Source organism: Glossina fuscipes, unplaced genomic scaffold (genome assembly GCF_014805625.2).
Source record: "Glossina fuscipes isolate IAEA_lab_2018 unplaced genomic scaffold, Yale_Gfus_2 78589, whole genome shotgun sequence".
NCBI classification, from domain to species: domain Eukaryota; kingdom Metazoa; phylum Arthropoda; class Insecta; order Diptera; family Glossinidae; genus Glossina; species Glossina fuscipes.
The window spans coordinates 2,750-29,647 of NW_024004567.1; the positions used below are offsets into that span (position 1 = coordinate 2,750).

The following is a 26,898-nucleotide window of genomic DNA, read 5'->3' on the forward strand; positions in this document are numbered from 1 at the left end:
TGGAGCTGAAGGGATGGTGCCCTAAACAGTAGTATCAATTGAATAGAATCATTGGAGGATGAAATGGCTTTAAGCAACACCAATAAATTGCAGACTTAGCAAAGTCAGGGTGGAGGCATAATCGGGTTAAAGACCTAGGAATTGATTCCAGCACTGCGCAACTTGAATTACAAAGGACTGCTGAATGCAGCTATATCTAGTTCCATAAACTAATACAAAATGTATGAATATCTTAATGGTTGTTCATTTAGCTTCTAATATTTTCTACGACGTTTTTTGGTGCTTTTATTCCTTTAGCCTTATTTAACAGAATTAATACGGTGCTTTTCCACCATTTATTCCCATTTAACAGAATTGCTGCAATCGTTTTCCATTATTTATTCATTTAACAGAATTGCTACGATAGTTTTCCACCATTTATTGAAAGCAACTCCCTTCTGTCCTTCTATTAACAACATATGGTACTTTTTTTTTTATAAACCATGTACAGAAGAAAAGCTGTGTGAAAACGAAGACATTTCAAAAGTGCTTGCTGAAAAATCTAAATCGAGTGAAAGATTGAGAAAAACTAGAAATATTTTAAATAAAAAGAACTTTAAATTGAAAGACTTTTTTCAAAATAGTGAAAGCATAAATAAATGGTTTAGTCTTTAAATCGAAGAAATGCGAGATATTAAAAGTGAATACAAAATTGATTTAGTGTACAAAGAAGTTGTAGTGAACAAGTGTAAAAAAAATATTAAATAAAAGAAATTAAAAAGTTTAAAAATACATAAATAAAAAGTTTGTGAAACATTTACAAAAAATTTTAAAAAAAGCCTACAAAAAATTATCGGTATATTTATTTTTGTTTTCATTATATTAATAGCTAGGAGTTTGTAAATAATTTTTTGTGAAAAAAAGGCATCAAAAAAACGCAAAAACCCTGCCAAAATAAACAGTTTATCGACGGTAAGTTCATTTATTTCCTCTACTTAGAATTTTATATATTTCATGTATTGTTAAGAAAACCCATCAGAGTTTCACATACTTTCCCTGGAAATCTAGATGGATTTTTTCTACCTATTTCAGATAATTTCCGACATATTAACTGTATTGAAATTAGCGGCACTAACAAGACATTTTTCGCTATATTATTTAATATTCGCCGTTATTGCGATTTCGAGAACTATTGGCAATTCCAAAAAATCTATTTATATAAAAACCCATCCTGATAATAAAAAAGATAATAATGCATGTTATAGCCGGCTGACAATTCATGCATATACTTTATATATATGTATACCTAAGCTGTCTTCTAAACATGTTAATTGTTGAGAACTCGATTATTTGAGCATGTTTCCAGTGTTTAAAAAAAAAATAAGGCATTTCATTTTGAAAACAAAATATCCTTTTTAATAGAAATAAATTTTATTCACACTACTTTTAATTAAGTAATTTGGTGGTGAATGAGAGCAAGATCTCCAAAATATACTCAGAAAGACCGAGTTGAGGGCTCAATAGAGGACTCTCAGAGGAGCATGTGTAAAAGATCTCCTCTGTACAACTACATCATCATTGTTAATTAACATGTTTTTATAGAGAAAGAGGTTACATAACAAATTACAGAATTTGGTAGGGGTATTCAAAGCTAGAAGGATAGATTTTGAGATGTCGATATTGACAGATCCAGCGCGGAGGTTATGTCCAGGAAGCAGGCAATTAAAATGTGGTTCTTAATAAACGCTAAAATGACGATGTTGTCTTGGGCAGATTTGTAACGTTTGAAACCAAATTGAAGATTACTGCAAACTTGTTTGGACTGCTAAATGTGAGTATAATACTTTCTCGAAAATTTTTCTAACGCAATTCATCTGTAGGAATTAAAATTAGCTGAGGAGTTATTCGTTTTTTCTTAAAGTGAACTGGAAGTCGTACCAGGCAGAAGGTATACAGCCTGTAATTACAATATTGTTAAATTGTTTTAGTAAAATTAATCTGTTTTCATTATTTTGAACTGATTGTTAAGAATACCATCTAAACCCGGAGCTGAGACTTTTGAGAGATTAACTCTCCTCATCCAAGATCCAGCAAGTTTGTCAGAGAACTCGTTAAAGTTTTGTGAGGAAATGCAGGAAAGGGAGGAGCTGATACCTCTGAAAATTCTGACATTATGCAAAACATCTGGGATTGACATGTCATTATTCACATTTTCAAAAATTGTTTTCAACCTTTACGTTTTTCCAGCCTGAGAGTATAAATATATAGTTTTCTAATAACAGCCAAATATGTGAAATTTATTCTAGAAGGAGATCTTTTGCATTTATTTAAAGCGGGCCTAAGTTTGGCAGTGGCACGATTGCATGCGGTGTTCCACCAAGGATTAGGAAGGTAAGATTTTGCAGAAGACTTTCGTTTCAGAGAATCAGTGAAAGACGTTGAGAACTTGTGAACGAAACCACCAGAATCATTGGCTTCGATAATTTTTGAAATAAGTAGTATTGTTACGTAAACAAAGTTTCACATACTTTGGAAATGACGTTGCACAGTTATTTTGTGTGAGAATGTTTTACATATACGTACTTATGCTAATTCTAATTAATTCTCTTTATTTCCGGCGGTACGTAATCTTCACCTATAGAAAGGGTTTTTTCTTTTCACCGAACCATCTTTTTAGATAGTACACCCTTTTGTTGTAGATTTGCAATTCGATATGATTTTCTCGATCGGCCTTGGGTACCTGAAACATAAGTGAAAACAATGTTTATTTTTTCATTTATAAAAGATACATTTTTTTGTACTTCACTTTACCTTTGTTATAATGACGCTACAATATCCTAATCTTATCCTGACCACTCACATCCCACGCATTAAATTAAATATTATTATACGTTACAGTTTCTACATTAAAAGCTACTTCGCTTCACATTGGTTTGGATGGTGTTTGAAATGTTACGAGTGGTATTGTTAAGTAAAGAAGGTTTGATGTACTTTGAAACATGGGTACGTGAGTGGCAGCGGGTAGTACTACGCAAATGAAGACCAATTTCGATTAGACAGTGAGAACCAGCAAAGCTGTCCGTAAGGGTCTTCCAGGAGAATTTAGATTAGGTGTATATATCGAAAGATCCATGCAAGAAGAAGCTCCACCAAAATGAACAGGATCACCATTATTTAGTAAGAGTAAATTGCTGCTTTCAAGAAAATCTCGAATTTGTCTGCCTCTTGAATTAGAGAAGCGACTACACCAACAAATATTTCCAAATTAGACTTTATCACTCATAACCCGTCGGAATTTCAAGTAATTCTACGCCGCTTAATATGGGTAGGTATTCGCGCCAGTTCGCAGAGCAGTACAACCCACTGATTACAACTTTTTTTTTTTGTTAAAACTGCTTAATTTTGTCAAAATTATACATGATTTTGTTTTTATTTATTGATCTTCATCAACGAGGCACTTACAAATCGAAAGCGGCTCGAAAATAAATGGTTTTATTAGGAGAAAATGATGGCAATTGATTTTGCAGCGATCGAACATTACGAAAATCGTCGCAAAAATTGCACAGAATATGTAGCAATTGGACAATAGATGTTAATGTGTGAAAGAAGTGTAAGAGTAGAGAAGCGAGAGAAAAGACAAAATGCTGCTAAAAAGAAAAATAATCGCTCAAAATTCTGTTAAAAAGAAATATCGAGCCTCACAAACCCAATTGCGCAAAATTAATTAAAATAATTACTAAGGAGACACTTAATAAAAATGCCGAAAGTGCTGTTTTAAATAAACTTTTACTTTCCGAGCGCACTTTATTAACCTCATTTCCTTCTTGCTTGATTTTTATTTTTTTAAGTGAGGAATTTTGTTTGTCAGACTAAATACATTATGATAGCATCAAGTAACTTATAAATCCATATTTTATCTAAGTTGATTTATCATTGTTAGAGCTTTATTTCGAGAATTTCTATCTAATCTAATGGTTGAATCATAGCTCAACATAGCACATCTTGTAAATTTCTCTGACGAAAATCTTTGAAACATTGATTTTCATCAAAAATTGGCGCTACTTCTCTTCTTTTGTTGCTTTTCAGTGGCACTTTTCTCGGTTCTAATGTCCTCAGGCAGCCATTTGCATAACTCTTTAACTTTCATTATTTTCATCCATTTCATCGGCTTTGTCGCGTTCCCAATACCCAAATAAGTTGTTTACAATAGTGCCTTCGCTGTGGGGATATTTTTTGAGTTATATTCCTTTTTTTTTGAAAGCCGTCAAATATTGTTATAAAAGTTAATTGTGCATTAAAAATACTCGACTTTGGAATAGCTCGGACATCTGATATCACTTTTATGATGACACCTTACGTTGTAACTCGGTATTATCGCGCTCCAGAAGTAATTTTAGGATTGGGTTATAAAGTAAACGTTGACATATGGCGAGATGATGGAGAGATGCTGACACATGGTGGTTTATTGTTTCCCGATGATTCGTCGCGCTATAAAAAAGAGGCACAATGTGAACACAAAGAAACATTGTGAGTATTAATATCACCACTTATTAATGCAGATATGTCAGATCTCAAAGACAATAATCTATTAATTGCAGAATCCGAAACATTACAATTAGGTGGAATATAAAATGTAATAATCAGAAGTTCGCCTAAGGAAGTGTGAATGATGCAGTTGCAAGCTTCGATAGGTACACAATTTGCAAAATTAGATATGTAAGAGAATAAAAGTCTATTAGATATAAGAATCGCCACACCACCATGAAAGGAAGGTATTGTTCAACTTGTTACGGATGCTAGTGCAATTAAGTTGAGCTATTTGCATTATTGATTGAGAGAGAATAAGAGCACGGAAACCAAGGGATCGTTCGTTTAGAATACTCATATGAAGGTGGCGAGATAAGCGATAATGGTAGAATTTGATTTAGAGGACGGTTTGAATTTATGTAATTTTTGGATACGATCAGAGATTTGAGGTCAGTTACAGGAAGTGTTAGAATCTGCGATCATTTCGTGATCGGAAGAAATATTGTCTGTGATGAGTGTCGTAGTTTCGGGCATTGAAAATTTTATATTGGAAGGGGGGATAGTAATTTCAGGTTTTATCATCTTTTTGTTTGGAACTGAGACAGTAGACTCAGTGTTTAGTCGTTTGATTGTTGATTGAGAAGCCGGAGAAGAAAATGTAGGGAAACTTTTTAGAGAGGATGAAATGCGTGAGCATAGGAATTTCGAGAGAAGGTGCATATTTGATCTTCAATATCTTTTTTGGTTTTAGTAATTTTTTTACAGGAAGGACATGTTTTCGAATTAGATGAATGTTCACACTTATAATTAATAGATTTTTTAGATTGAGAACAATTCCAGGTGCATTCATGGCTTCTGCCACTGGAAGAGCAGAGAGGCTTTTGGCGCGAACACACCTTATCAGTGCACCCGAAACGACAATATTTGCGGCATTGTAATTTCGGCTCGATATATGGTTCAACTGGGAAGTTAATGCTTCTCAAACAGTTATGGGAAGGCAAAACATTACCGGAAAAACTCAAATGGGCCGTGTCCAACGGCACACGAGAATTAGCGCAATGGTCGAATTTATAAAAGCGTATCACTTCTGCAAATTTGCAGAAGAAGTCAGTTAGGGACCGAATTTAAGCAGATTCTTGGGACATGCGTTTAACCGCATTTCAACTTTGGTGAAATCACTCTTCTTTCTGATCCGAGAAAAAAGGAATTAATTATTCTTAAAATTTGATTTGATTATTTTTTAAGTATTCATTTTTTCACAGAGAACAATTTCTGTCACAAGGATTGACAGACCGTTTTTCTATTCGAATCGAAAATTTTCTATCAATTGCTGTATTTATTTACATATATATCCAAGGTAGAGAAAAATTAACGTGATTTTTGGCCCTAATTCCGAATAGATGAATAATATAATTTGTTTCTTTATTGTTTTTGTAAATTATTATTTCTGCTTGTTGTACATTAAAGGAAATTTAAAAAAAAAATTGGTTGCTTTAGCAATTTGCGAAGTATCGAATGGCGAATAGAAATGGTAACCTTCGGACAGACAAATAGGATATGATCAGGAGATTGTAAGACATGTGCGTAAAGGTATTTTACTATGTTAACTTTGAGCAGATGATCATTACATCTCGTGTGATTGAACTTCAGCCCGTTAATAAGACAAATAATGGCACGTCTGAGACCGCAAATCATAAACCAAGGGGCTTTATTTATTTGTGGAAAGAAAGGGTATAAATGGCGACCGTAAGGTGAATTATCCCGATGTTGCCAAGAAAAAACTGAAAGCTTTCTGTCGATTCTTCCCAGATCTGAAGATATCACGCCACGATAATAATCGTGACGATGATGTTAATGAAAATGAGATGGTTTGGAAGATGCAGTTTTATCTGCAGTGTTGTTGGCAAGAATGCCCATGTGACTAGGCATCCAGAGAAAGTGAAAACACCCTATCGCAATAGAGTAAGTTGATCGTAATAATAGCCTGCCGTTATTCGAGAGCACATTTGGCAAGAAAAGCGGCTTGCCGCTATGCGCAGAAAAAATCGATTGAGGTGAGACAAATGATTTTGTTTTAGAGAGAGTTGGTTGACAAATCTCGTAACATGCAGGTTGTGAACTAAAGTAACAACAGGAAATTTGTGATTTGAGATAGAAATAATCAAATCATTATAAGTTAATTGAAAAATAAAAGAATTATTTTTTATGTAAATTAATAAAAAGCTGAGGGAATGTATAAAAATTGAAAAATTTTATAATAAAAACCTTAACTGCTTTGTGTAATACTGTGTGCGCGTTAATATACAAAATATTAATTGCCGATATCGAACACAAAAACAGAGATAACAAAAAATGCAGATTTTATTTTTATTGTAAATAACGTACAAAACTGAAAATTAGATTAAAATAAATAAGAGTAAAGTAACTAAAACATTTGTAGAGTAGTACTAGGTAAAATATATATAAAAACAAATAAAAATAATGTAGCTGTGGTAGCCTAGACCACCCTGACGTTATCCGTATTTTGAAAATAAGGTGTTAAGGTGTGATCAAAAATGTGTATAAAAATTCCAAACATCTGAGAACAAGCGTCCACATTTGTTTACAATTCTCAATACTTGAACCTGTATTTGTATAAAAATTGCCTACATATGATATCAAATTGCTTACCTATGCCATGAAAGCTACCAAATACCAACTTGAAAAGCTTTATACACAGTTCCGATTTTTCCACATTAGTACCCGCTTCATGCATTTATTTTTTTTACTTGGGCATCTTTCAATTTTTTCTGTTATTTTTTTTTTTATCGAAAAGCTGTTACTCGTTTGTCTTCAACAATGCCACGCACTAATACAGCTACAATAACACGTATTTTTCACCGATGTCAAAGTACCTTAGAGCCAATGTTGAAATAAATTTAAACTTTCCTTGCAATGATGCGATTGTAAGTCGGATATCAATACCAATAATTTACTCTCCTTTATAAGCGACAATGTTTTCTGTGGACCACTGTCATAATATTAAAGCTCTTGCACATCAAAACGTCCTTCCTTCTCCTATATAACCCATCACAGCGCAAACATACATTTAAAGTTAGTACAGTAGGTTAGTCCTTATGGGTCAAAATTTGTGAACAAATTTTATAAAAGCAAGTCGAAAACTTTGCACATTTGACTTTGATAAGTGAAGATTAAATCATTTTAATACGAGATATAACTTTAAGTCTTATATAATTATTGGATTTTCCAATTGATAAGAACGCAAGGATAAGATATATATATGTTTGAATACGTTTGTTTACAATTCTCGATAATTTTGCATGTATTTGTATAAAATACAATAAGGTTTGTAATAATGAAAAGTTTCCATCGCTTCTATTTTTTATCTCTTGTTATACCCTACACCGCTTATCGTACAAGAATATATTAACATATTAAGTTTGTGCAGTTTGCACACCCAGAAGGACTCAAGACAGAGCCATCCTTTATTACTGTGATCGATTCGAAATCACAACCTGAACCAATTAAAGTCTGTCCATCCGTCCTGCTTTTTGGTGATATTTTTGAGATATTTTAATGAAATATAGTACAATGATTTGCTTTGATCTATTGGAAATAATTCGGGCCAGACCGCTTTTTCGACCACTTCCCATGCGAAGGATTATTTTGAAAAGCCAATACGTGGAAAATTGATATAAGATATTTAATGGGGTGTCGTGGCTCACCGTAGCGTTTTTACCTATTTTATGTTTATTTATTTATGCTCTTTTTCTTCTAAGTTCAGCGCTTTCTTTGCAAGACTCCATAAGCGTCCATTATCCAAAAATTATCAATCAGTTTTGATAAATGATGCTACGGATACGCTGATCGCTGAAAAAAAGTATAATCCGCTGTGGGATTGCAAAAGTCAAAGCATTATTTTATGTCTACAAATGAATTCAATACCTGATCAATCAAAATTTCCTGAGAGAGATGAGTATTTTTAAAACCCTTTGTGCGCATATGTTCTTTGTCTATGTTTCTGTAGAGATCACTTAAAATCACCAGCACTTCAGGGATATGCTGTTTAAGCAATTTGCAAAGGGTTTCGATGAGGTTTGTTTGTTCCTACCGCAATGATTTGCCGCAATTGTCTGTAACTTATGAATTTTAATATGTATATATATACTTTAATAGTTTAGTTTCTTGACTTGAATTACTTTTAATTATTTAATTAACTTTTCAATTTTAATTTTTGTCATTCGGAAAATCAAAATACTTTATTAATATGTTTAAAAAAATAATATATATAAAAGAAATTGTTATTCTTTTTAATGGTTTTAATGGTTTCCTGATTGTTTTCGATTCTTCTTCCTTGACTTGGTCGCTTTTGCTCTTTTATCATCTCCTCTAGATATATATAGTGTTTTGGAAAATACGCGAACTAAACTTATTTAATTTTACAAGTTATCCGCCTGAGTGGCTTCAAATCTCAAGTGCGCTTTAAAGGAAAAGAATTTATTCTCAGTTGTTTGGAATTTCTATACAAATTATTGAGAATATATACGCTTATTCTCGCATCGATGGCTTTTTTACAAAGACCTGTTGAATTATTGAGAACGAATATGCGCTTATTCCTTAAAGTGGTACAATACACAACACTCTCTGGTACAACACTCTTACATTTAGAGGAGATTGAGTGTCTTACCAATATCCGCATGTATAACCGTGAACGAGCCCATTTAACACGTCAGGGAAAATATTTAGCTCTCACCATAGAAAATCTTTTCGGACGCAGTCCTTCACTGGTAATTGGAGACAGGGTTAAAGCCGAAGACCCCTGAACAGTTCTCGTTTCCCTCCCAAGTACAGACGCGTGAACGTCCACAATTGGATATACACTTTTCCTAATGACGGTAAAATTATATCGTAAAAGCATTAAACCGGAATCCATCGGCATCATAACACCGTACGAAAAACAAGTTAAACATCTGCGTAAACTTTTCGATGATGCTGACGTAGAAGCGCCTAAAATAGGTACTGTGGAGGACTTCCAAGGACAGGTATAAATTTCGTAAATTTACACAAATTTACACTCATGTTTGAATTAATTGTTGCTTGGTTTTTTTTAGGAACGCGAAATAATATTAATTTCAGCAGTGAGATCAAGCAAGGAGCTTATACCTAGCGATGTGCGACATGGATTAAGTTTCAACAAAAACAAGAACGTTGAGCTTCAAGATATAGTTTATAAAGAGACCGCTATTGATCACAATCAAGACGCCAGCGGTGGAAGATTGAATGTTTTCACTATTAAGGATAGCGCCACGCTTATGCATTGGAATAACACACCTATATATAACACACACCTAGATATAACGTATGGACGTGATGGCTTCGATGGTGGCTTCGGCCCAACGCCACCACCCCTACCACCACATTTTGCACGCATGCCTGGATTTTTTCAACCTTTACCGCGCATTAGTTATGAAACATCACATATAAAAGCCCGTCCATCGTCACCCCACCTCCCATTACACTAATACCGCGTGTGAAGAAAGAAAAAAAGACCTATTTATGAAATTGTCGAAGAACCTTCACGACGGTAGCCCAAACTACTACGCCTACCATATCATGTGGCGCCAAGCTGACCGTTCAAGGTGCTATTCAAACACTTTACCGAAAGCCAACCAACATTGGTTATTGAACGCCCTGAAGCTAATACTACGCATGTGGGAGGCGCTGGCACATTGGAATTGCAATACAAAGGTTTTCGTAAACCGGTGGTTCAAGTCAAGGATGAGAGCCATAAATTCCTACATGAAGACGATTATTAAAAACACCGACACCGACGACGCTGGTATCTATTTGTTCCATGCTGTGAATAATTTGGGTGAAAATACTTCAGAAATTAATTTAATCATTAAGGGTAACAGAAAGTGTTTTATTCTAATTGTTTGTAATAAAAATATTATTCTTTCTTTAGCTCCCCCTAAAATCAAGAAGATCACAGATGTGACGTGTAAACTTAGCGAAGCAGTGAAAATAGAAAAGCAAGTGGACGGATTATTTTCTATACTGCATGAAATTATTTCTCACTTCTATTTCAGTTCGACGCAACTACCACGGATTATTTTCTGTATATTCTACAAGTTTTTCTCTCTTTTATTGTTGTTCAACGCAACTACCACGGATTATTTTCTATATAATATGAAATCATATTTTAGTGGTAGTAAATTTTATTACTACTGTAATTAAACCAAAAGAAATAATAAATAAATACATCATTTTTCGATACACGCCCTGCTCCAAAAGCTTTGAAAAAAAGGATTTGTCCTTCGTATTTGCAAATAGTATTCAATCTTCAATTAAAAAGTTAAGAAAAAAATGTAATGTTGCTATTCATATCGGAAAATAGTCTTTTATAATAAAATCGATAAAACTACTTGTCCAATGCCAATACCAGTGCAATAATCTGACGTACGTTGAAGCAAATAGAAAACAACTGATATGCAGGCAATGACCCTGGAGCTAAAGATATCATCTAACCACAAAATTTATTTAACACACCCGTAATTTTATTAGCAGTTAGCAGTTAGCACTCGGTCAACAGAACGTAAACATAATTGATAATTAAATTAAATTGCAATATTCTAAACCGCCCATGTTTACGCCCCTTACTATAAGAATTCATCGGTCAATAAGTATATGTAAAACTAACGGCAGTAAATCTTTCCATTCAACAGATTTTGGATTTGCTACATATAAATAATCTGCACAACGCCTCAAAATCTCTATTAAACGCTCCTCAGGCAATGTTTGCAAATTCAGACACAAACGTGTTATTAGGTGTTATCACATATGTTTGCCTACAACTTAGTTCCCCCCTTAATAAGCCGTCAAGAAAGGATTTCACACAAGCAAATCGTTTCTCTCAATCTTCAAAACTTTCAATACTGAAAACTCGTAGTAAACAATTCCAAAATTTTATAACTTCATCACGGCCCAGTTTGTTCTTCAAAACGCAAGTGAGCTAAATAAATGCCAATCATTTTATGAAGGGTTTTAAAAATATCTCTAGAAAATGTACCTTTTTCAAGGAAGAATTTTGCAGTAGTTTCTGCAATTACGTACGTCGATCATTGAGTGTACACTTTTGCTTTTCTAAAAGCAAGGCTGTACTATTTGAAGATATCTCCAAACAGATTAAAAATACCGTTTAAAAAAATGTACGTTTTATATTAAATATTACTGCCAAACTATGGTTTCCAAGTAGAGGTGGTAGAGCCAAATTGCTGTTCAGCTCTGCTCTTAGTGCTAGCAACTTCGTTTAAACTAATTCAAATTCCGTGATTTGTCTGGGATATATTCGGAGTTATTCGCAATATCCCTATTGAGTATAATGTAAATGAGATCACGATGTCCGATATTTCCTGTCTGCGGTTGGGGTTCAAAAAAAAATCCTAACAGCAAGGACGATTTTATTACCACAACGAGTATTAAAATTGGTTTCAAAGGGAAAGCTCGCCCCAAATCGATCAAGTTCAATTTTAGCAACTTTCTCGTGGAGTACTTCGTAACCACCTTAAAGCAATGCTTTAAGTGTGGCAGATATGGGCGTGTGTCGAAGTTTTGTAAAGCCAAGGCGAGCAGGTGCCTGAATCGCTACAGGTCTCCTAAATGTACCGAAAACTGCGAAACGATGAGGTGTCTGCCCTGTGATTTAGGTGAGCACAACACCCTAGACAAATCTTGCCCAAACAAAGAGTGGGAATTAAACATCAACAAAATTATGGCCATTAAAAAACTATCCTGCAAAGAAGTGAAAGACAAGTTTTCCTCAAACTACTTTGAACGTGTCGATGATAATTCCTACGACGAGAGTTTCCCTTCCAAACCTTCTCCCGGTTCACCCCCTAAGCCGTCTGTAACAAAATTTCAGCGGCTAGTGATTTTGAACGACAATTTGCTTTCCTTGGAACTTGATAGATTAATCTCTGCGATTAAAGAATGTATCCCGCCAATGATTTCTTAGAATTTTGTTAAGGAATTTGAAAAGAAAATGTCTTGTGCTAATTCTCGCTACGTACTAGGAGTAAATCCGCTAGGGCTCCGTTTTTATTTAAAATATGATCTCGTTTTTTGCAATATAATATTTAAAGTGTTCGGCGTAACTTATAATTTTTGAAGTTTTACTTGAACTTGATTTCTGCATCTTAAGTAAAGTTTTTCTGAAAGATGACAATTTTTTGGAAGCTAAAGTTTCCAATTATAGTTCAGCCACCGAGAAAGTTAAGAAAGTCGTCATTATCAGATATATTCCCTACAACTCTGCTGCTGACAATATCATAACCGAAACCATGAATATTAAACCGAATCTTTTCATATCATCATGCTACTTTCCACCCAGTGTTGATGTACAAACTTTTCGTCACGAGATGCAGAGATTATGTTACTTTCTTGATGGTGAACAAAATGCGATTCTAGCTGGAGATTTCAATGCTAGACATTGCTTGTATGGCGATCAGCTCTCCACCAACAAAGGCAAGATCCTTGTAAATGCCATCAATGCCAGCAGTTTTAATGTTTTAAATAATGGTAATACTACCTTGTACTGTAAGATGGTCACACGGCGAGCAGTGTGTTGAATCTAACCATCAATGCCAGCAGTTTTAATGTTCTAAATAATGGTAATACTACCTTGTACTGTAAGGTGGTCACACGGCGGGCAGTGTGTTGAATCTGACCTTTTCTAATCCAACTATTTTATCGTTCAACTGGAACACGACTAAAGTCTCTATTGGCAAAAGTCTACACGCTCCCATCGCGATTCACAATTCAATTCGTTAAAAAAATAGAAAATTTCATTTCACATAACGTCTTTCTGAAGACGATCTTCTTTCCGATTTATCATCAATTAAAAGTGATTTTCAGTCTGAGACCTTTCTGCTAGAACCTACCTTTCTGGTGTTGAATCGTTCTCAGCTATACCGTGGTGGAACTCTTCGCTGTCCCCACTTTTCCGCAAATAATCAAAGAGTTATGTGGTAATGGCAACTCGCGTTTTTTCTGGATTTACATCAATATTCATCGACAGTGTAGTCAAGAATTAAACGGTTGTGCTATGTGGAATGACGATGAGAATGAAAGATGCTTAGATATGCTCAAGAACTATACTCCAATGTCAGTCAGGTTACAATATCTTCACCTCCTTTTAGTAGTCTCAACAATATACTCATTTCATTGCATGAGCTAATTTATCTCTTATATTCTAGAAAGAGGGCTGCTGCTGCAGGTTGTGATGGTGATAACCATGATATGGTCAGAGCTGTCTAGCTTACCTGGCCTCTTGCGTGCAATTAATTATTGCTGGCCTATTAACATTATACACTTAGATTTGCAATATATCAAAGTAGTTCCCATTCCCAAGGCAGGTAAAAACTTAAATGATTTACGTAACTTCACACCAATTTCGCTAATTAAAACAATTTTTTAACTGTGGTGGATACGGTCATATTTCATATTTAGGTTTGGCAGCTCTGCGTGCGTATTATAGTCGCGTTTTAATTCTATGCAAGAAATATTTCGAATTCTTAGTCTATTTCTATATTATATATTATAGCTTTATTCGTGTCTAAAGCATAAAAACTCTTTAAAAGAATAAAGTGTGTGATTTAACTTATATGATATATTAATCTTCTATGTGAAAAATTAATTTTGCTTTGGTGCAATTAACGATTAGAGCTCTTGGTAAAAGTCTCTCTTTTTTTCTGTTAATCTTTGTTTACAGTTTGTTTGGCTTTCGCTCTAGTGGCATCGAAAGTAAGAAGTTTGCTTTAATTTGTTGAGAATTTCTGGCGTGGAATTTTTTAGTATTTGTTTTTTTTTTTTCATAAGCTCCTTTTGTTTTCACTGGACATGGATTGTTTCTTTACATCAGGGAAAACAGACCCTGAATCTGAACGATTCGTCTCGTGTTGGCTGTGTGATCGTTTTTGCCATGCAAAATGTGCTGGTATTATCGGCCGTGCTGCTCATACAGTCCTTGACCCCTCAAAAGGCTTAAGATGGTCATGTCCTGATTGTAGAGAGCGGGACATAGATTTCCACAAACTCTTCACAGAGAAGAAAAATTGTTTCTTAAATTTGAGCAAAAATCTCGACTCATTATTGGAGAAATTCGAAGTAATTAAGACTAGGTTTGATGAGTGTCCTTATATTGAGCACTCAGCTTCTTCTCCAGCTAACAAAGTTACAACTCGTAACGTAGCGTGTAGTTCGTCACCTCTGAGTTCTCCTAAGTCTGATTCGTTGATACAAGTTAGCACCTCCTCAAGGTTTACAAAGAACGTTAGCGTTTGTGCCACTGTTGAGTCGGTCGGCAACAAAAAAGTTGTAAATAAGCACGAAGTTCCTCTGGTTTGAGCTATGCTGAAGTGGCAAGTGTATCTCCCGCCATTGTCGTCATTCAATCCACTTAGGCTTCATCGCCTAAAACTAGTAACGAGAATAGTAAATCGTCCTCTCTGCTTGGCTGTTCGAGTGTGAACGCTGGTCGCCAAACTGGGCATGTTGCACAAGCTGCTCGTTCTATGTTCTCACCAACTCAAAACTTCCCCATCCGTGAACCCTACTGCAACTAGTACAGATGACATGTGCTTGAAGGCAGTTCCTCCCAGAAGGGCAATATTTGTGCCGAGACTGGCATCTAATACATCTGTGGATAACATAAAAAGTTATCTGGCGGCGAAAGTCCCATCTGTCAATTTGAAGCGTGTTAGCATTTTGAAATTGGCTGCTTCTTATCCTGGAGCAATCTCGTCTTTTAAAATTCTAGTTCCGACTGAAAACATGGATATGTTGTTAAATAAACCATTGTGGCGGGTTTGATCCTTAATTGAGGAATTTATCCCTCGTGATCGACTCCGTAATACTAATGCAGTAGCCCTTTTCCCTGCATAAAACTAAACATTTCTTCAGGCTCATTATCTCTCATAAAGATCTTTAAAATATAGTTGTGCGCCTGGACCTGATGGAGCTCCATCATGTGTACTTAAATCTTGCGCTGTCGGGTTATGTGGCTTTATCTCAAAGATTTTTAACCAGTCCTTGAATTTAGGTGTTTTCCCTTTGTGATGGAAGAGTACTTTCCTTATCCCTATTCAGAAAAGTGGAAGTAGACAAACCCTTTGAGAACAACAGGGGCATAGCCAAGTTGAGTGTCTTGTCTAAGCTGTTCGAATGAATTGTGGATCGGCATTCGGCCTTTGCCATTAATTCGTACATTTCTCCACACTAGCATGGCTGTCACCAATTTGTTAGAGTTTACTTGTCAGGTTTTCAGGGCTTTTTCTCGCACTGATGTAATATACACCGATTTAAGCAAAGCACTTTATTTGGTTAACCATAACTTACGGATAAGCTCTTATTTGCACAATAGATCCTTCAGGGTTTTGTTTAACTTCATTACCTCGGATGAATTCCCCGTTATGTCTGGCTTACCTCAAGGAAGTCACTTAGGTTCCATTTTATTTAGATTATACATTAACGATCTTCCATCGGTGATTAATTCCAGCCAGATCTTAATGTATGCTGATGATGTGAAACTATTTTCTTCCTTCTCTGTTGAATCGCAATCACATCAGCTTCAAGGTGACTTGGATAAATTTGTTGCATGGTGCTCTTTGAAACTAAATCTAAATAAATGTAAGAAGCTTTCATTCTCAACAAGAAAGTCATTTATTACCCAGTATTTCATTGATCCTCATAAGTTGGAGGACGTCGATACGTTCACAAATTTATGCGTCCTATTTGACCATAGATTACGTTTTAATTTGCATATTGAGCCCTTGCTAAGCGAAGCTAGGTCCGCGCTTGGTTTTATAAAGAGGTGGTCCAAAGAGCTTGATGATCCTTACATTTCGAAAAGGCTGTACATGTGTTTGGTTAGACCTATACTCGAGTTTGCCTCTGTTGTGTTGTCTCCTTCATATAGGTGCTATGTCGATGCAATTGAATCTGCTCAAAAGCAATTCTTGCTGTTTGGCCTTAGGCATTTGGGTTGGGACCCGATTACCGCTCTTCCCCCCTACGAGAATAGGTTGCTTCTATTATTCTTACCGTCACTTGAAAAACGCAGATTTGTTCTTGGGGTTTCCTTCTTAATCAAAGTAATAAATGGTACTATAAACTAGCCCGCATTACTTAGTAAGATAAGCTTAAATGTCCCTAATCGCTTCTCTAGGCACTTAGTCAATGTAAATACAATTATGAGCACTTTAACCCGCTCATAATAGTTTGCAGAAACCTAAATGATGTCTTGTTTATTCACATTATCAGACTTAAAGTCTCTTAAAGCAACTTTCCTTAATACGCGCGATTTACCTATGTCGTACTTAAACTAACTTGCATTCTTAAATCTGTATCTTCGCAAAGAAACACATACAGCTTATTGGGTTTAAATTCAAGCAGCACAAATACCAAATCATTTTTTACATGTATGTAGCATGTTTCATTGACGATGTATATTTGGTTAAAATTTATAAGAATCGCTTAAAAACTAAAGTAAAAAGACTTGGTATCCTACACTAGCTAAGAAATCAACGCAAAACGATATCGATTTTTCGTTTTAAATTTAGTCATTTATTGAAATGACTTTTTTGTTCTTATTTGGTCAATTTAGCATTGGAAGACATCACTTTAATGGACATGTAGATTGCCAGAATAGAATAACAAGCGCTTAACGGAGCAATAGATTTTGGTAGATACGTTAAAGTTGTGAAATGCTTACAAGAAAACGAAATAACACACAAATTGAAAATTAGCGAAAATTATATCAAAAATGCCACTCGTTTAGGCCTGCAAATGTGCTGATCATAAAGAAACTTATGTCATATGTGGAAATTAATCAAAATAATACTTGTTGATGGAATTTCACAGAAAAGATAAAAAGTAATAATATTTAAATGAAGACTTTAGTTGATTTAATTATAATAAATTTATCAGGTTTGCAGAGCAATTAATGACGATCAGGTTCGGCAAGTCTAGGGAGAAGAAAAATGTAGTTTACTTATATTAGTTAATACTCTTCTGTACAGTACCGATGGATTCTAATAAAATTCTCTGGGTCTAAACTCATGTCCTGAGGTGTTAAAAAAGAATATTGGCGCCAAGCGTGATTTCGGCCTTCTTCAGTTAGTAAACGTGTCATGTATTCTCGATTAACTTCGTCCTTTTCAAATGAGATATTTTTAAAAAGCAGTAATTTTTCATGCAATTATTTAAACAACATACCGTAAACACATCGTATTCGTCGAGGAAATAAAATGGATGATCTACGCAGGACCACAGCGAAATCAAAAATGCGACTGTCGAATAAGAGCGTTCTCCGCCAGATAAAGCGCGGGCACTCGATACGGACGCCGTGTCATGATCTCTAGGAATTACTGATATTTTCAAAGTTTTATTTTGATGATCAGGTACTAAATTACCGACATAATTACGTAATCGTAATATCATCTAAAGAAAATAATTTTTTAAAAGGAGTCTTACTTAAATCAATTTTCAAATCACCTCAAAACTCATTGTAAGAAGCATACTCATATGACCCTTAAATTTTTTAATAAAATCGAAACGATGCCTTAGTGAAGCACGCAACTGCAATGGTTATAACATTTTATATTTAATTTAACGCCAGTTCCAATAGGACTGAATTGATTAAATACCGAATCTATCGATGTTTTTAGGTTATCATATATTAAACGTTTGGTTTCCAATTCTCTCTCTTTATGTGCAATTAGATCTTGCAAAGAATCTTGATCCAAATCAATAGGTCTTCCCCTTTCTAACTTAGCTTTAATTCTTGCCATTTGCATGAGAACCTCATCAACAGTTAAATTGCTTATCAAACGTTCTCCTTTTTGCTCAGCAAACTGCTTTGCTGTGTTAATCAATTTTATAATTTTATTTTTCTCCGTCTGCATTGTATATCAAAACTCATGAAAATAATTTTAAATCAATATACATTTTTATACTTTCCTCGAATTGATTACACTGTTTCGTTAAGCCTTCTAGTCTGTCTTTATTTAAAGCTTCATTATCATTAATGTTACGCAATTTTAGTTTCAGTTTATCTAAATCGGCCTAAAAGAATGGACAATTCGGTTATGTAAAGAATTGAAGAGAAAACATATGTATAAACATATGAGATGAGCGGTAAAATATACGCATCATAATATATGTATCTTATTCCTACAAGACGTATATAGCGTCCTCAAAGTACAAATTCTTCATCGGCGTGAAGTTTCTCTTATTGTCGCTAGTTAAGACTCTCGTGTGCTTTCCATACGCATGACATTTCTAGTCGCTTAAGTTCCCTTATCGCTGCTGAGCGTCCGTCTGCGTGAAATTTGGAAATCAATTTAGCCGCGCTCTTAACTTTTTACTCAATTTGCCTATGCTGTTTGTTAGTTATTCTTAGTGAGAGTTAGCTCTCTCGTTAGCAATAATTGAAGTAGGTGAGCCCCATTATCTTCCACCCTAGCCTGAAATTGTTAACTTAAATTTTTACCATGCACTGAAAGAAAATTAGCTAGAAGTGTTTAGTCAAATCTTCTAAAAGTTGGTCGACTGACGAAATCTTATTCCCGAGCTAAATTTTCTTGCCCCTTTTAAAGATCGAATATAATCCAGAAGAGTTGGAAATGATTTGAGATTCCTTCTAAAGCGAGCACAGTTTCCCTACTTATTAATTGCAATTGATACCTTCATTCCTTCAATTTCATTTTGTATTTCCTGAAGTTTATTTTTCTTCCGTCCATAATCGTCTTTGAAAGCTTCTTCTTGGCTTTTAAATTTATTTAATTCAAGATCATTTTCATTGACGCCCTGATCAATTTCAATTAAAAGAAAGTCGCGTTCCTCAATTTCATTTTTCTGAAAAAATTATGAAAACTCGATTAAATAGTAATACATTAGAAAAGTTCAAAATAAAGAAATTACTAATAGTTGCAACTCGTTGTTATAATCGGCGTATTCAACATTGTCTAAATCAGCGATTTTCTGTAGCATTTCCATTAAGGCTCCTTCCTTCTCCTCCAATAAAGCACGCTTATTCTGGATTTGTTCCTTATCTTTACACAGCTGTGGAACCACACCCTCCAAATCCTTTTTTAAACTGCTTAATTGATTTTCTAGTTTACTCTTTTCAACTTCTAAATATCTGTAATTCACGAAGTCTGTGACTTACAGAATTATAAACAAAACAGAGAAAATATTACTTGATACGTTCATTTACATTGATGTGCAGATATTTAGGTCGACGAATCTTGTTTGAATACATCCGATAGTGAGGTACCGGATAATATTCCAAGTGAGCAGAATCAGAACAAAGCACAACAACTTTACTTAAATTGTTTGGAACGTTTTCTCTAATAGAAGTAATGCTTTCGGCGATATCCTTCTTGTCAGTAAGAAGTATGGTTTCAATACGCATTCGATCGATCAAAAAATTCATTACTACCGGATTTGGGCACTCAATTAGTTCCATTAATAAAGACGTACCGGATGGCGGTATAACCCGCCCATTACTGACATCATAAACCTATGCAAGTAACATTGTATGAAATTTAAGAACTTATTACTGTCGTAGTTTCAGACCTGACGCATAAATTTTGTAGTTATAATCATATGATGATTTTCTTTAGATAATTTACTCAAAATATGTTCAAACGTTCGACGATCGCTAGCATTATCACAAATAAATGCTTGTAACGTTTTAGCATCAATAAGACTTTCTACAGACTCCCGATACTGATTATTGGGCACCTGAAGATAAGCTCCTACTGGTCCCATTGGTGGAACAGAAAACTTTCCGTCAGCGTGAGCTTTTTTAATTTCTTTCAAGAGTTCCGGCATATGTCTACCGTAGATAAGCATCTTGTTTTTAATGCTTTCTTTCACAGTTGTCATTTGGTTATCAATTGTAGCTAAAAAAAAAATTCAAATCAAAAGAATTTCATTCAAATTCGTCCTTCAACCTACATATCTTATGGGAACAACTTCCGTGCTCTTGCTTGATTTTATCAATAATCAACTCCTTTTGAGATTTATTTTCCATTAACATGTTTAACTCTCGTTTAAGACTTTCAATTAATGGCGTTAAGCTCGTTTCGCATTGTTTACGATAATTAGCAAGAGATTCTTCATTTTGCCTCCTTAAAGCATCAATATCATCTTGATTACTGTAATCGATCAGAAAAGTCCCGTTACATTAACTACAGTAAAAACTTAAAAATTATATTTTAAGCAAGATTTAAAGCATCAATATCATCTTGATTACTGTAATCGATCAGAGAAGTCCCGTTACATTAACTACAGTAAAAACTTAAAAATTATATTTTAAGCAAGATTTTAAAATTGAATCGTAATAAAATCTAAAAATGCACTTTTGAATAAACTAAAATGGATAAAAATATAAAACAAAACAGGTTTTTGTATGTGAAGAATCCAAAACGTAAATAGACGTCGTCCACATTTAATAAGATTAACTTACTTGTCGAAAATTTAATGATTATTTTCGTTAAATAGCTCAAAATAAAACTTTACCGTACTTTTTATAGCAAATCTTATATCGGATGGGGTACAGACAGTACACGCGGTTCTAAATCGATCCAAGCATGTCCGTTTCTTTATCTGTGTAATGTCTATCGGAAGCATTCTCCTGGCCGCAAAAATGAAGCCATCAATTTCAAATTTGGAAGAAACTTTGGAAATTCCAGCACGCAGGTTGGTATTGAACATGAGCTAAATCGGCCGAAGGGCGCTTGCGGCCGTAACACCACATAAACTGAGAACGCTGAGAAAAAATTGACTACGCCTACGTTTTATAATGTGCAGAAGCATGCTTCAAAAACCTTATAAAATATATAAATTCTTGACCAGTTTCATATTTGGAATGCATCCAAACATGTCCGCCTGTCCATCTGTCCGTCTACCTAACTGTGCTACATTTGTTGTAAGCATTCTCCCTTCAGCGAAAATAAATATAAGGCACACACCTACAACACCTATGTGACTAAAACTTTTATTCTGAAAATAGAAAAAATCATCCGCTCCCACTCAATATTACAAAGGATGAAAATTTAGTTCTATTACTTTTTTTGTGTTTTGTTAGGATAACGGTGATGAATATAAAACGTTCAGTCGCGTCCGAGTATAATCTTCTTCTTCTTTTCTTTGCAGAGGATCGCCCAAAAAGGGGGTGGAGTCGCATTCAAGATTATTACAATCAGTTGCTTCTTTATTTTTCACAGATTTTTAGAGAGAAATACAAATCTTTTTTCTATACGGTGACACACAAATCCCATATCAAGTAATTAAGGAAATTGTACCAAAAAGATCTACACCAACCATAGGCTTATTCAGATTAATGGAAAACCATTTGATATTTGCATCATTTGAATTCTAGCTAGAGCACCTTTTCAAGGAAATTTAAGGTTAAATGTTAGCTGCAAACAATGAAACGGTTAGATATTCATAGCAAAAAGTAGTTTTGTTGCTATAAATCCACATAGTTATCGAAAATTTATGCTGTAACTAGCCTGGTAAATTGCCTGCAGCTCCTAAGAAAAAAGGTTATCATTGGCTTCACAATCTTATTAGCCTAAGGGAAATAATCCCAGGAAGTTGTGTCGAACTGAAATGAAACTGAAAAATAATTTCATGATGTTGTACCAAACCGCAAAATCATCAAAAGTTTTACTGAAACCAAAAAAAGTTGAAAAGTGTGATAGGCGCCTGGTACGACTAGTTGGTTCTCATTGATTTTAACAACGCTTGAAGTTCTTTCTGACTTGTAGTAGATATGAAAACACCTTAATAAAGGACAATACAAAAATACCTTTTCGATCGCTCTTCAATGTGTTGCTTTAGGTCGTTTATATGTTTTTCCAGGCGCGATTTTTTCTTCTTTAATGATTCTATTTTCATCTCAATTTCTGAACGCTTTCTAATGATTTCGTCGATTTGACATCGTATTTTTCGTAACGATTGATTGACATCAGAGTAATCTTTGTTCTTAACTTTAATGTTTTCAAAGGATTCTCTGTAAAAATAAAAAGTTTTAATTATTAATAAGATATTTAAAGTAGTTCTTTCTACAGAAGTTTTTTATAATATACATACGCAATTTTCTGCGTCAAGATGCTATTAACTTCATCTTTATTGTTTATTAGTTTATTAAGCTCGTTCACTTTTCCTTCATGTTTGTCTATTTTTTTATGGATTTCATCTAACTTGTCTTCTTGTTCTTTAACTAATAGCCAGTGATATTCGATATTTAGAGCGTTCAAATTTTCCTGTAAAAAACAAGCAATAATCAATCGTACGCGAAAACATGGAAAAAAGCATATTTTTGATAATTTTTTTGGGATGAAAGGACAAGTTATAGAATAATAGTTTCAATGAAGTTAATCAGGATACATTTAAGTATTGAAAATGAACTAATTTTAGTAAAATATTAAAAAGGCAGTGTTAGAGCGAGGAATCTTCGGCTGAAAGAGCCGAAGATTCCTCAATTGCCACTTATTTGCGTCTAAAAAAAATTCATGGAATGTTTACATCTGCAGTCATCCAGAAACGTATTGGTATATATATATTTCTACTACCAACGTCGTAGAAGAACTTAAACTTGATCGACGCACAACGTTTCAATTGTATCAAAAAAAAAGTTCAACATAAAAAGGGCTAATAAATTGACGGTTTGTCCTAGCCTTTAGTTTTTTTCAGGAAATACAATCTGAACCTTAGTGAAATTTCATTTTAGGATACCGCGATCTTTTGGTAGATATATGTATGTATATATTTGCTTACCCCAAGATGTTCAAATTCCATCAGCTCCTTTAATTTCCCTTTGTGTACCGCAATGTCTTTTTCCATATATTGTAATTTCTAGGAAAAAATGACAAATATTTTTTTTTATATTATATAGAAAGATGCATTAAATATTTATGTAATCTTAGAAAAAAATTTAATTTCGTTTTGCTTTAATGCTAAATCTTGTACGCACGTTGAATGATTAACAGTGGCGAAGATAGGTAAACAGTTTTAATGATGTATTACTTCCGAAATAAAAAAAAGTAAATAATAATTTTGAACATCCACCATTAAAGATATGTATTTAGGTATGTCAGCTTTTCGATCGGGATTATGGTCACAGTGAACTTTTATATGTTTCCTCCAGAATGTAAGTCAACGATTTTACTATATTTTAGACACATTTAAATGCGGATCGTGTCCATTTTTGAGCGACTTTAGGTAGAGTGTGTGCCAAAATAAAAGAAGACTAATCGACCGATTACTATGCATATGCACTTGGCCTCAATATTTGTGTGCAACAATAAACTAATAATTTTTGGGTGATTGAACACGGAACACGGGGAAATGCGCATAAATAAGTAAATACGCTTTTTTAAAGCCATTAACTTAAACATAAAGCAATAATAACGAATATTAATTATCATAAGCGACTACTTTTATATTCGCAAATGCTTTTTCATAAAATATTTGCTCACTTTCTCGGTGGTAGCTAATTCCTCGCGATGTGCTTTGTGCAAATGCAAGCATTCGTCTAATTTTTCAGTAATTAAATCGATTTGAGTGGCTTTCAGGAAGAGTTGATAATTTTTCGAAGGTTCCAATCTGTAATGGAAACATTACCCGTCATATTCTTTTTTCACTAATTCAAATATCAAATTCTTACTCCTTTAGAAATTCTCTGGCAGAGTCTTGATTTAGAACAAACACCGGATTATCCGCTTGTATATTGTGATATAGGAGAATGCGTTGAAGATCGTCAAATTTTTTGGTTACAATCCTGCCGTGGGAATTTCGAATTGCATAATACCCTGAGCTTGTTGTGATAGTACGCACAATTGTTATGGACTCGCCATATTCATCGGGGTCAAAAGGCTGAGGCCCATCGTTGGCTATTGTTATTTCAATTTTTGCAGTAGTTTCCCCAATTTTTATAAAATCTACAATCAACCAAATTAGAACTTTTTCTAGTTATGAAAACAAGATTATAATGTCAACATTTAGAAACCTTTAGCAGATTTAGACCTGTTTGTGACTTTAGCGTTACAGCCCAAGCCAAGAACTAACGCTGCCAAAATGGCACTCTTGCCACTCCCGTTACGTCCAACAAGAAAATTTACTCGGGGATTAAACTCTATTCGTAGATTGGAGTGGCACATGAAATTTGTTAAGTGAATACTGATAATTTTACCGCAACGTCTCGTGTCCTCTATCCCGCTTGTATTAGCGCGCTCGGACTGACTCTGCAATGTAATTGAACATCTTTTATTATATGTCATATGCGAATAAACTTAAAGGCGAACGATCTACTTACTAATTGCGTTGTATTGCGCGAACGCTTCGCCGAAATTCCAGCGTCGACATTCTGCGTTGGGTTTTCGCGAATTTTTCTTTTCTTGGATAAACTTAAGCTCTTAACGCTAGCATGTGACATTTCCTGTTAAGATTAGCAATTGATTATCAACTTACAGATTCAGTAAAATATAATATGTTGCTTTAAGTAACGGAATGAAGCCTACTACTGCTCTTTCCCCTTTTTTTTTTTTTATTTTCCATATTTTCTTTCGATCAGAATAAGAAGGAAAACGCTACTGAGGGGTAAGGCCGATGATTAAATACCCGTCATCATTTTGCATAATAGAATTTATTCGCTTTCTTGATAATACACCGAAAATTATATCTGATTTTCGTATATAGATTCTTATATATAAGAGGGTCAAACCCGCGAATTGACATCGTCCACATTTGGCAAAATTAATTTTCTTGTCACACCTCTCATAATGTTTAGTTTATAACCAAGAAGTCCAGAAAGAAATTATGTCGGAAAAACATGATTCTCATCATGAACGTACTTTTTTTACCTTTATTGCCCTTCAAATCACTTTTTATAGTTTAATATACAATCACCAAAAATTTTCAATAAATAAATATGAGAGAAGAAAAGGGCAGTGAAAACCCAACATGAAAATTAAACAAACATGCCTACTTTAAAATTTCATTAACATTCGCCTCGAAAGAACGTGTGAAGTATTTCGCATTCGATTTTTTGGCTTGAAAATTACTTTTTTAAATTTTTCTTTTAGTTTGACATATAAGCAATGTTGAACTGATGTATTTCCACTTCTTTAATTTATACGCAGCATTTAAAGAAATATTCTATCTCAAGTTATACTTTTCTTATAAGTTGGCAACAGAAAATAGTTTCTTAATTTCAGAGTGCCCGTTGCTCTGTATCAAAAAGTTCTCGATCTATACGTGGAATTGAAATAGGGTAACACTGATAGGATAGAAAAGTGAGCGTTCCATTTCAGTATATTCGTAAGAATACGAGAGATCAACAAAGTAGAAATTTAAATCAATAAAGCAAAAATATGAAGGAAGTCTTGGTGAAATTCATGTAAAAGAGATAATAATTTCACAATATTCATTGTTTAAACTATACACTTCCATATAATCAATTAGTTCAAGTGAATAAAAGGAATTCCTTCATATTTGTTATATTAATATATTCGCAAAAAGAAAACTTCTTATTATTATTATTATTATTATTATTAATTTCGCCAGAGAAATAAATTCTAAGACTAAACTCTTAAAAGCACTAGCATCTAAGGCTATCGGCCTTTATTAAAAACTCTACCGCACTTGAAATTCGAACCCACGACCACTGAGTTGCTAGTCGAGACTCTTGCCTACTCGGCCACCCAGGCGGATGAGAAAATTTCTTAGAAACGCGAGGGTATATATATAATATCGTATACTATTGTATTAGCACAAATATAACTTTTCTGAACACAGAACAATGAATCTGATTTTGACGACGCTATAAGCGGTTATTCTTCTTATCCGAAATTTTCTATTTCTGAACAAGTACTAATTTTTCATGTAGAAATTTAATACAAAATAAACAATTTCACGTATTAGATGCCGATTTGAATTATTATTTTTCAAGCAACATTAAGAGAATGAAAACAACAATCCTATATGATTTAAACATAAGCACCCTCATAGGTCGGCGATAAGTACCAACTCAAAAAATAAATGCAAAGCACGTTATGAATTAAGACCCCCACTTTATGGTTAGATTTACATACCATATAAATCTGTTCAATTCCGTTTAATTCTTAAACTAGTCGTAAAGTTAGTCATATAAGTAATCGTTATCTCCAGCTTTTAAGTTTTTATTGTTTTGTCTTACAAGACTATGCCCGTTTATGGAGTTTAGTCAAAGCTAGTCCATTTAGCCAGCAAGTTCAAGAAAAAATTGTCGCCTAATAATCGTTGCATAATTGGATGCTGGAAATATTTTTGGTTTTCAGATGG

The 26,898-nt window shown here is 34.2% G+C and overlaps 2 protein-coding genes and 1 long non-coding RNA gene across 9 annotated transcripts; 1 reads left to right on the plus strand and 2 right to left on the minus strand.

Annotated features, from left to right (window-relative positions):
• Nucleotides 1–3,904: 3,904 nt before the first annotated feature.
• Nucleotides 3,905–14,202, minus strand: LOC119644002. Of its 3 annotated transcripts, none has more exons than XR_005248467.1 (4): nucleotides 13,446–14,202; nucleotides 8,452–8,639; nucleotides 8,246–8,396; nucleotides 3,905–4,467 (listed from the first exon to the last, which is right to left on the minus strand). It is a non-coding gene; the product is annotated as an uncharacterized LOC119644002 (long non-coding RNA). The 3 variants fall into 3 exon arrangements; XR_005248468.1 differs by having other exon boundaries at nucleotides 8,232–8,396; XR_005248466.1 differs by lacking the exon at nucleotides 3,905–4,467 and having other exon boundaries at nucleotides 7,815–8,396.
• Nucleotides 9,057–10,657, plus strand: LOC119644000 (obscurin-like). The gene is made up of 3 exons (XM_038043522.1): nucleotides 9,057–9,548; nucleotides 9,618–10,414; nucleotides 10,472–10,657. The coding sequence occupies exons 1-2, from the start codon at nucleotides 9,396–9,398 to the stop codon at nucleotides 10,026–10,028; spliced, it is 564 nt and encodes a 187-aa protein (XP_037899450.1). The 5' UTR covers nucleotides 9,057–9,395; the 3' UTR covers nucleotides 10,029–10,414; nucleotides 10,472–10,657.
• A 2,280-nt stretch (nucleotides 14,203–16,482) lies between the features above and the next one.
• LOC119643999 (structural maintenance of chromosomes protein 6-like) lies at nucleotides 16,483–25,784 on the minus strand. Of its 5 annotated transcripts, none has more exons than XM_038043519.1 (19): nucleotides 25,641–25,784; nucleotides 24,893–25,015; nucleotides 24,587–24,821; nucleotides 24,245–24,518; nucleotides 24,057–24,183; nucleotides 23,356–23,433; nucleotides 22,669–22,841; nucleotides 22,385–22,588; nucleotides 20,527–20,726; nucleotides 20,143–20,471; nucleotides 19,764–20,086; nucleotides 19,486–19,705; nucleotides 19,249–19,419; nucleotides 18,523–18,627; nucleotides 18,210–18,461; nucleotides 18,058–18,141; nucleotides 17,779–18,003; nucleotides 17,586–17,716; nucleotides 16,483–17,528 (listed from the first exon to the last, which is right to left on the minus strand). In XM_038043519.1, exons 2-19 carry the CDS (start codon nucleotides 25,010–25,012, stop codon nucleotides 17,504–17,506), a joined length of 3,276 nt encoding a protein of 1,091 aa, XP_037899447.1. In that variant the 5' UTR covers nucleotides 25,013–25,015; nucleotides 25,641–25,784; the 3' UTR covers nucleotides 16,483–17,503. The 5 variants fall into 5 exon arrangements, with proteins under 5 accessions (XP_037899447.1, XP_037899445.1, XP_037899446.1 ...); XM_038043517.1 differs by having other exon boundaries at nucleotides 25,565–25,784; XM_038043518.1 differs by having other exon boundaries at nucleotides 25,561–25,784.
• Between the last annotated feature and the right edge of the window lie 1,114 nt (nucleotides 25,785–26,898).

Coding starts and splice junctions, on each gene's coding strand:
- LOC119644000 (XM_038043522.1), top strand. CDS start 9,396: ATGACGGTAAAATTATATCGTAAAAGCATTAAACCGGAATCCATCGGC. Junction 9,549..9,617: donor TGGAGGACTTCCAAGGACAG/GTATAAATTTCG, acceptor GGTTTTTTTTAG/GAACGCGAAATAATATTAAT.
- LOC119643999 (XM_038043519.1), bottom strand. CDS start 25,012: ATGTCACATGCTAGCGTTAAGAGCTTAAGTTTATCCAAGAAAAGAAAA. Junction 18,628..19,248: donor ATGAAATTGAAGGAATGAAG/GTATCAATTGCA, acceptor CCATTCTTTTAG/GCCGATTTAGATAAACTGAA. Junction 18,142..18,209: donor TAAAAACATCGATAGATTCG/GTATTTAATCAA, acceptor TAACCATTGCAG/TTGCGTGCTTCACTAAGGCA.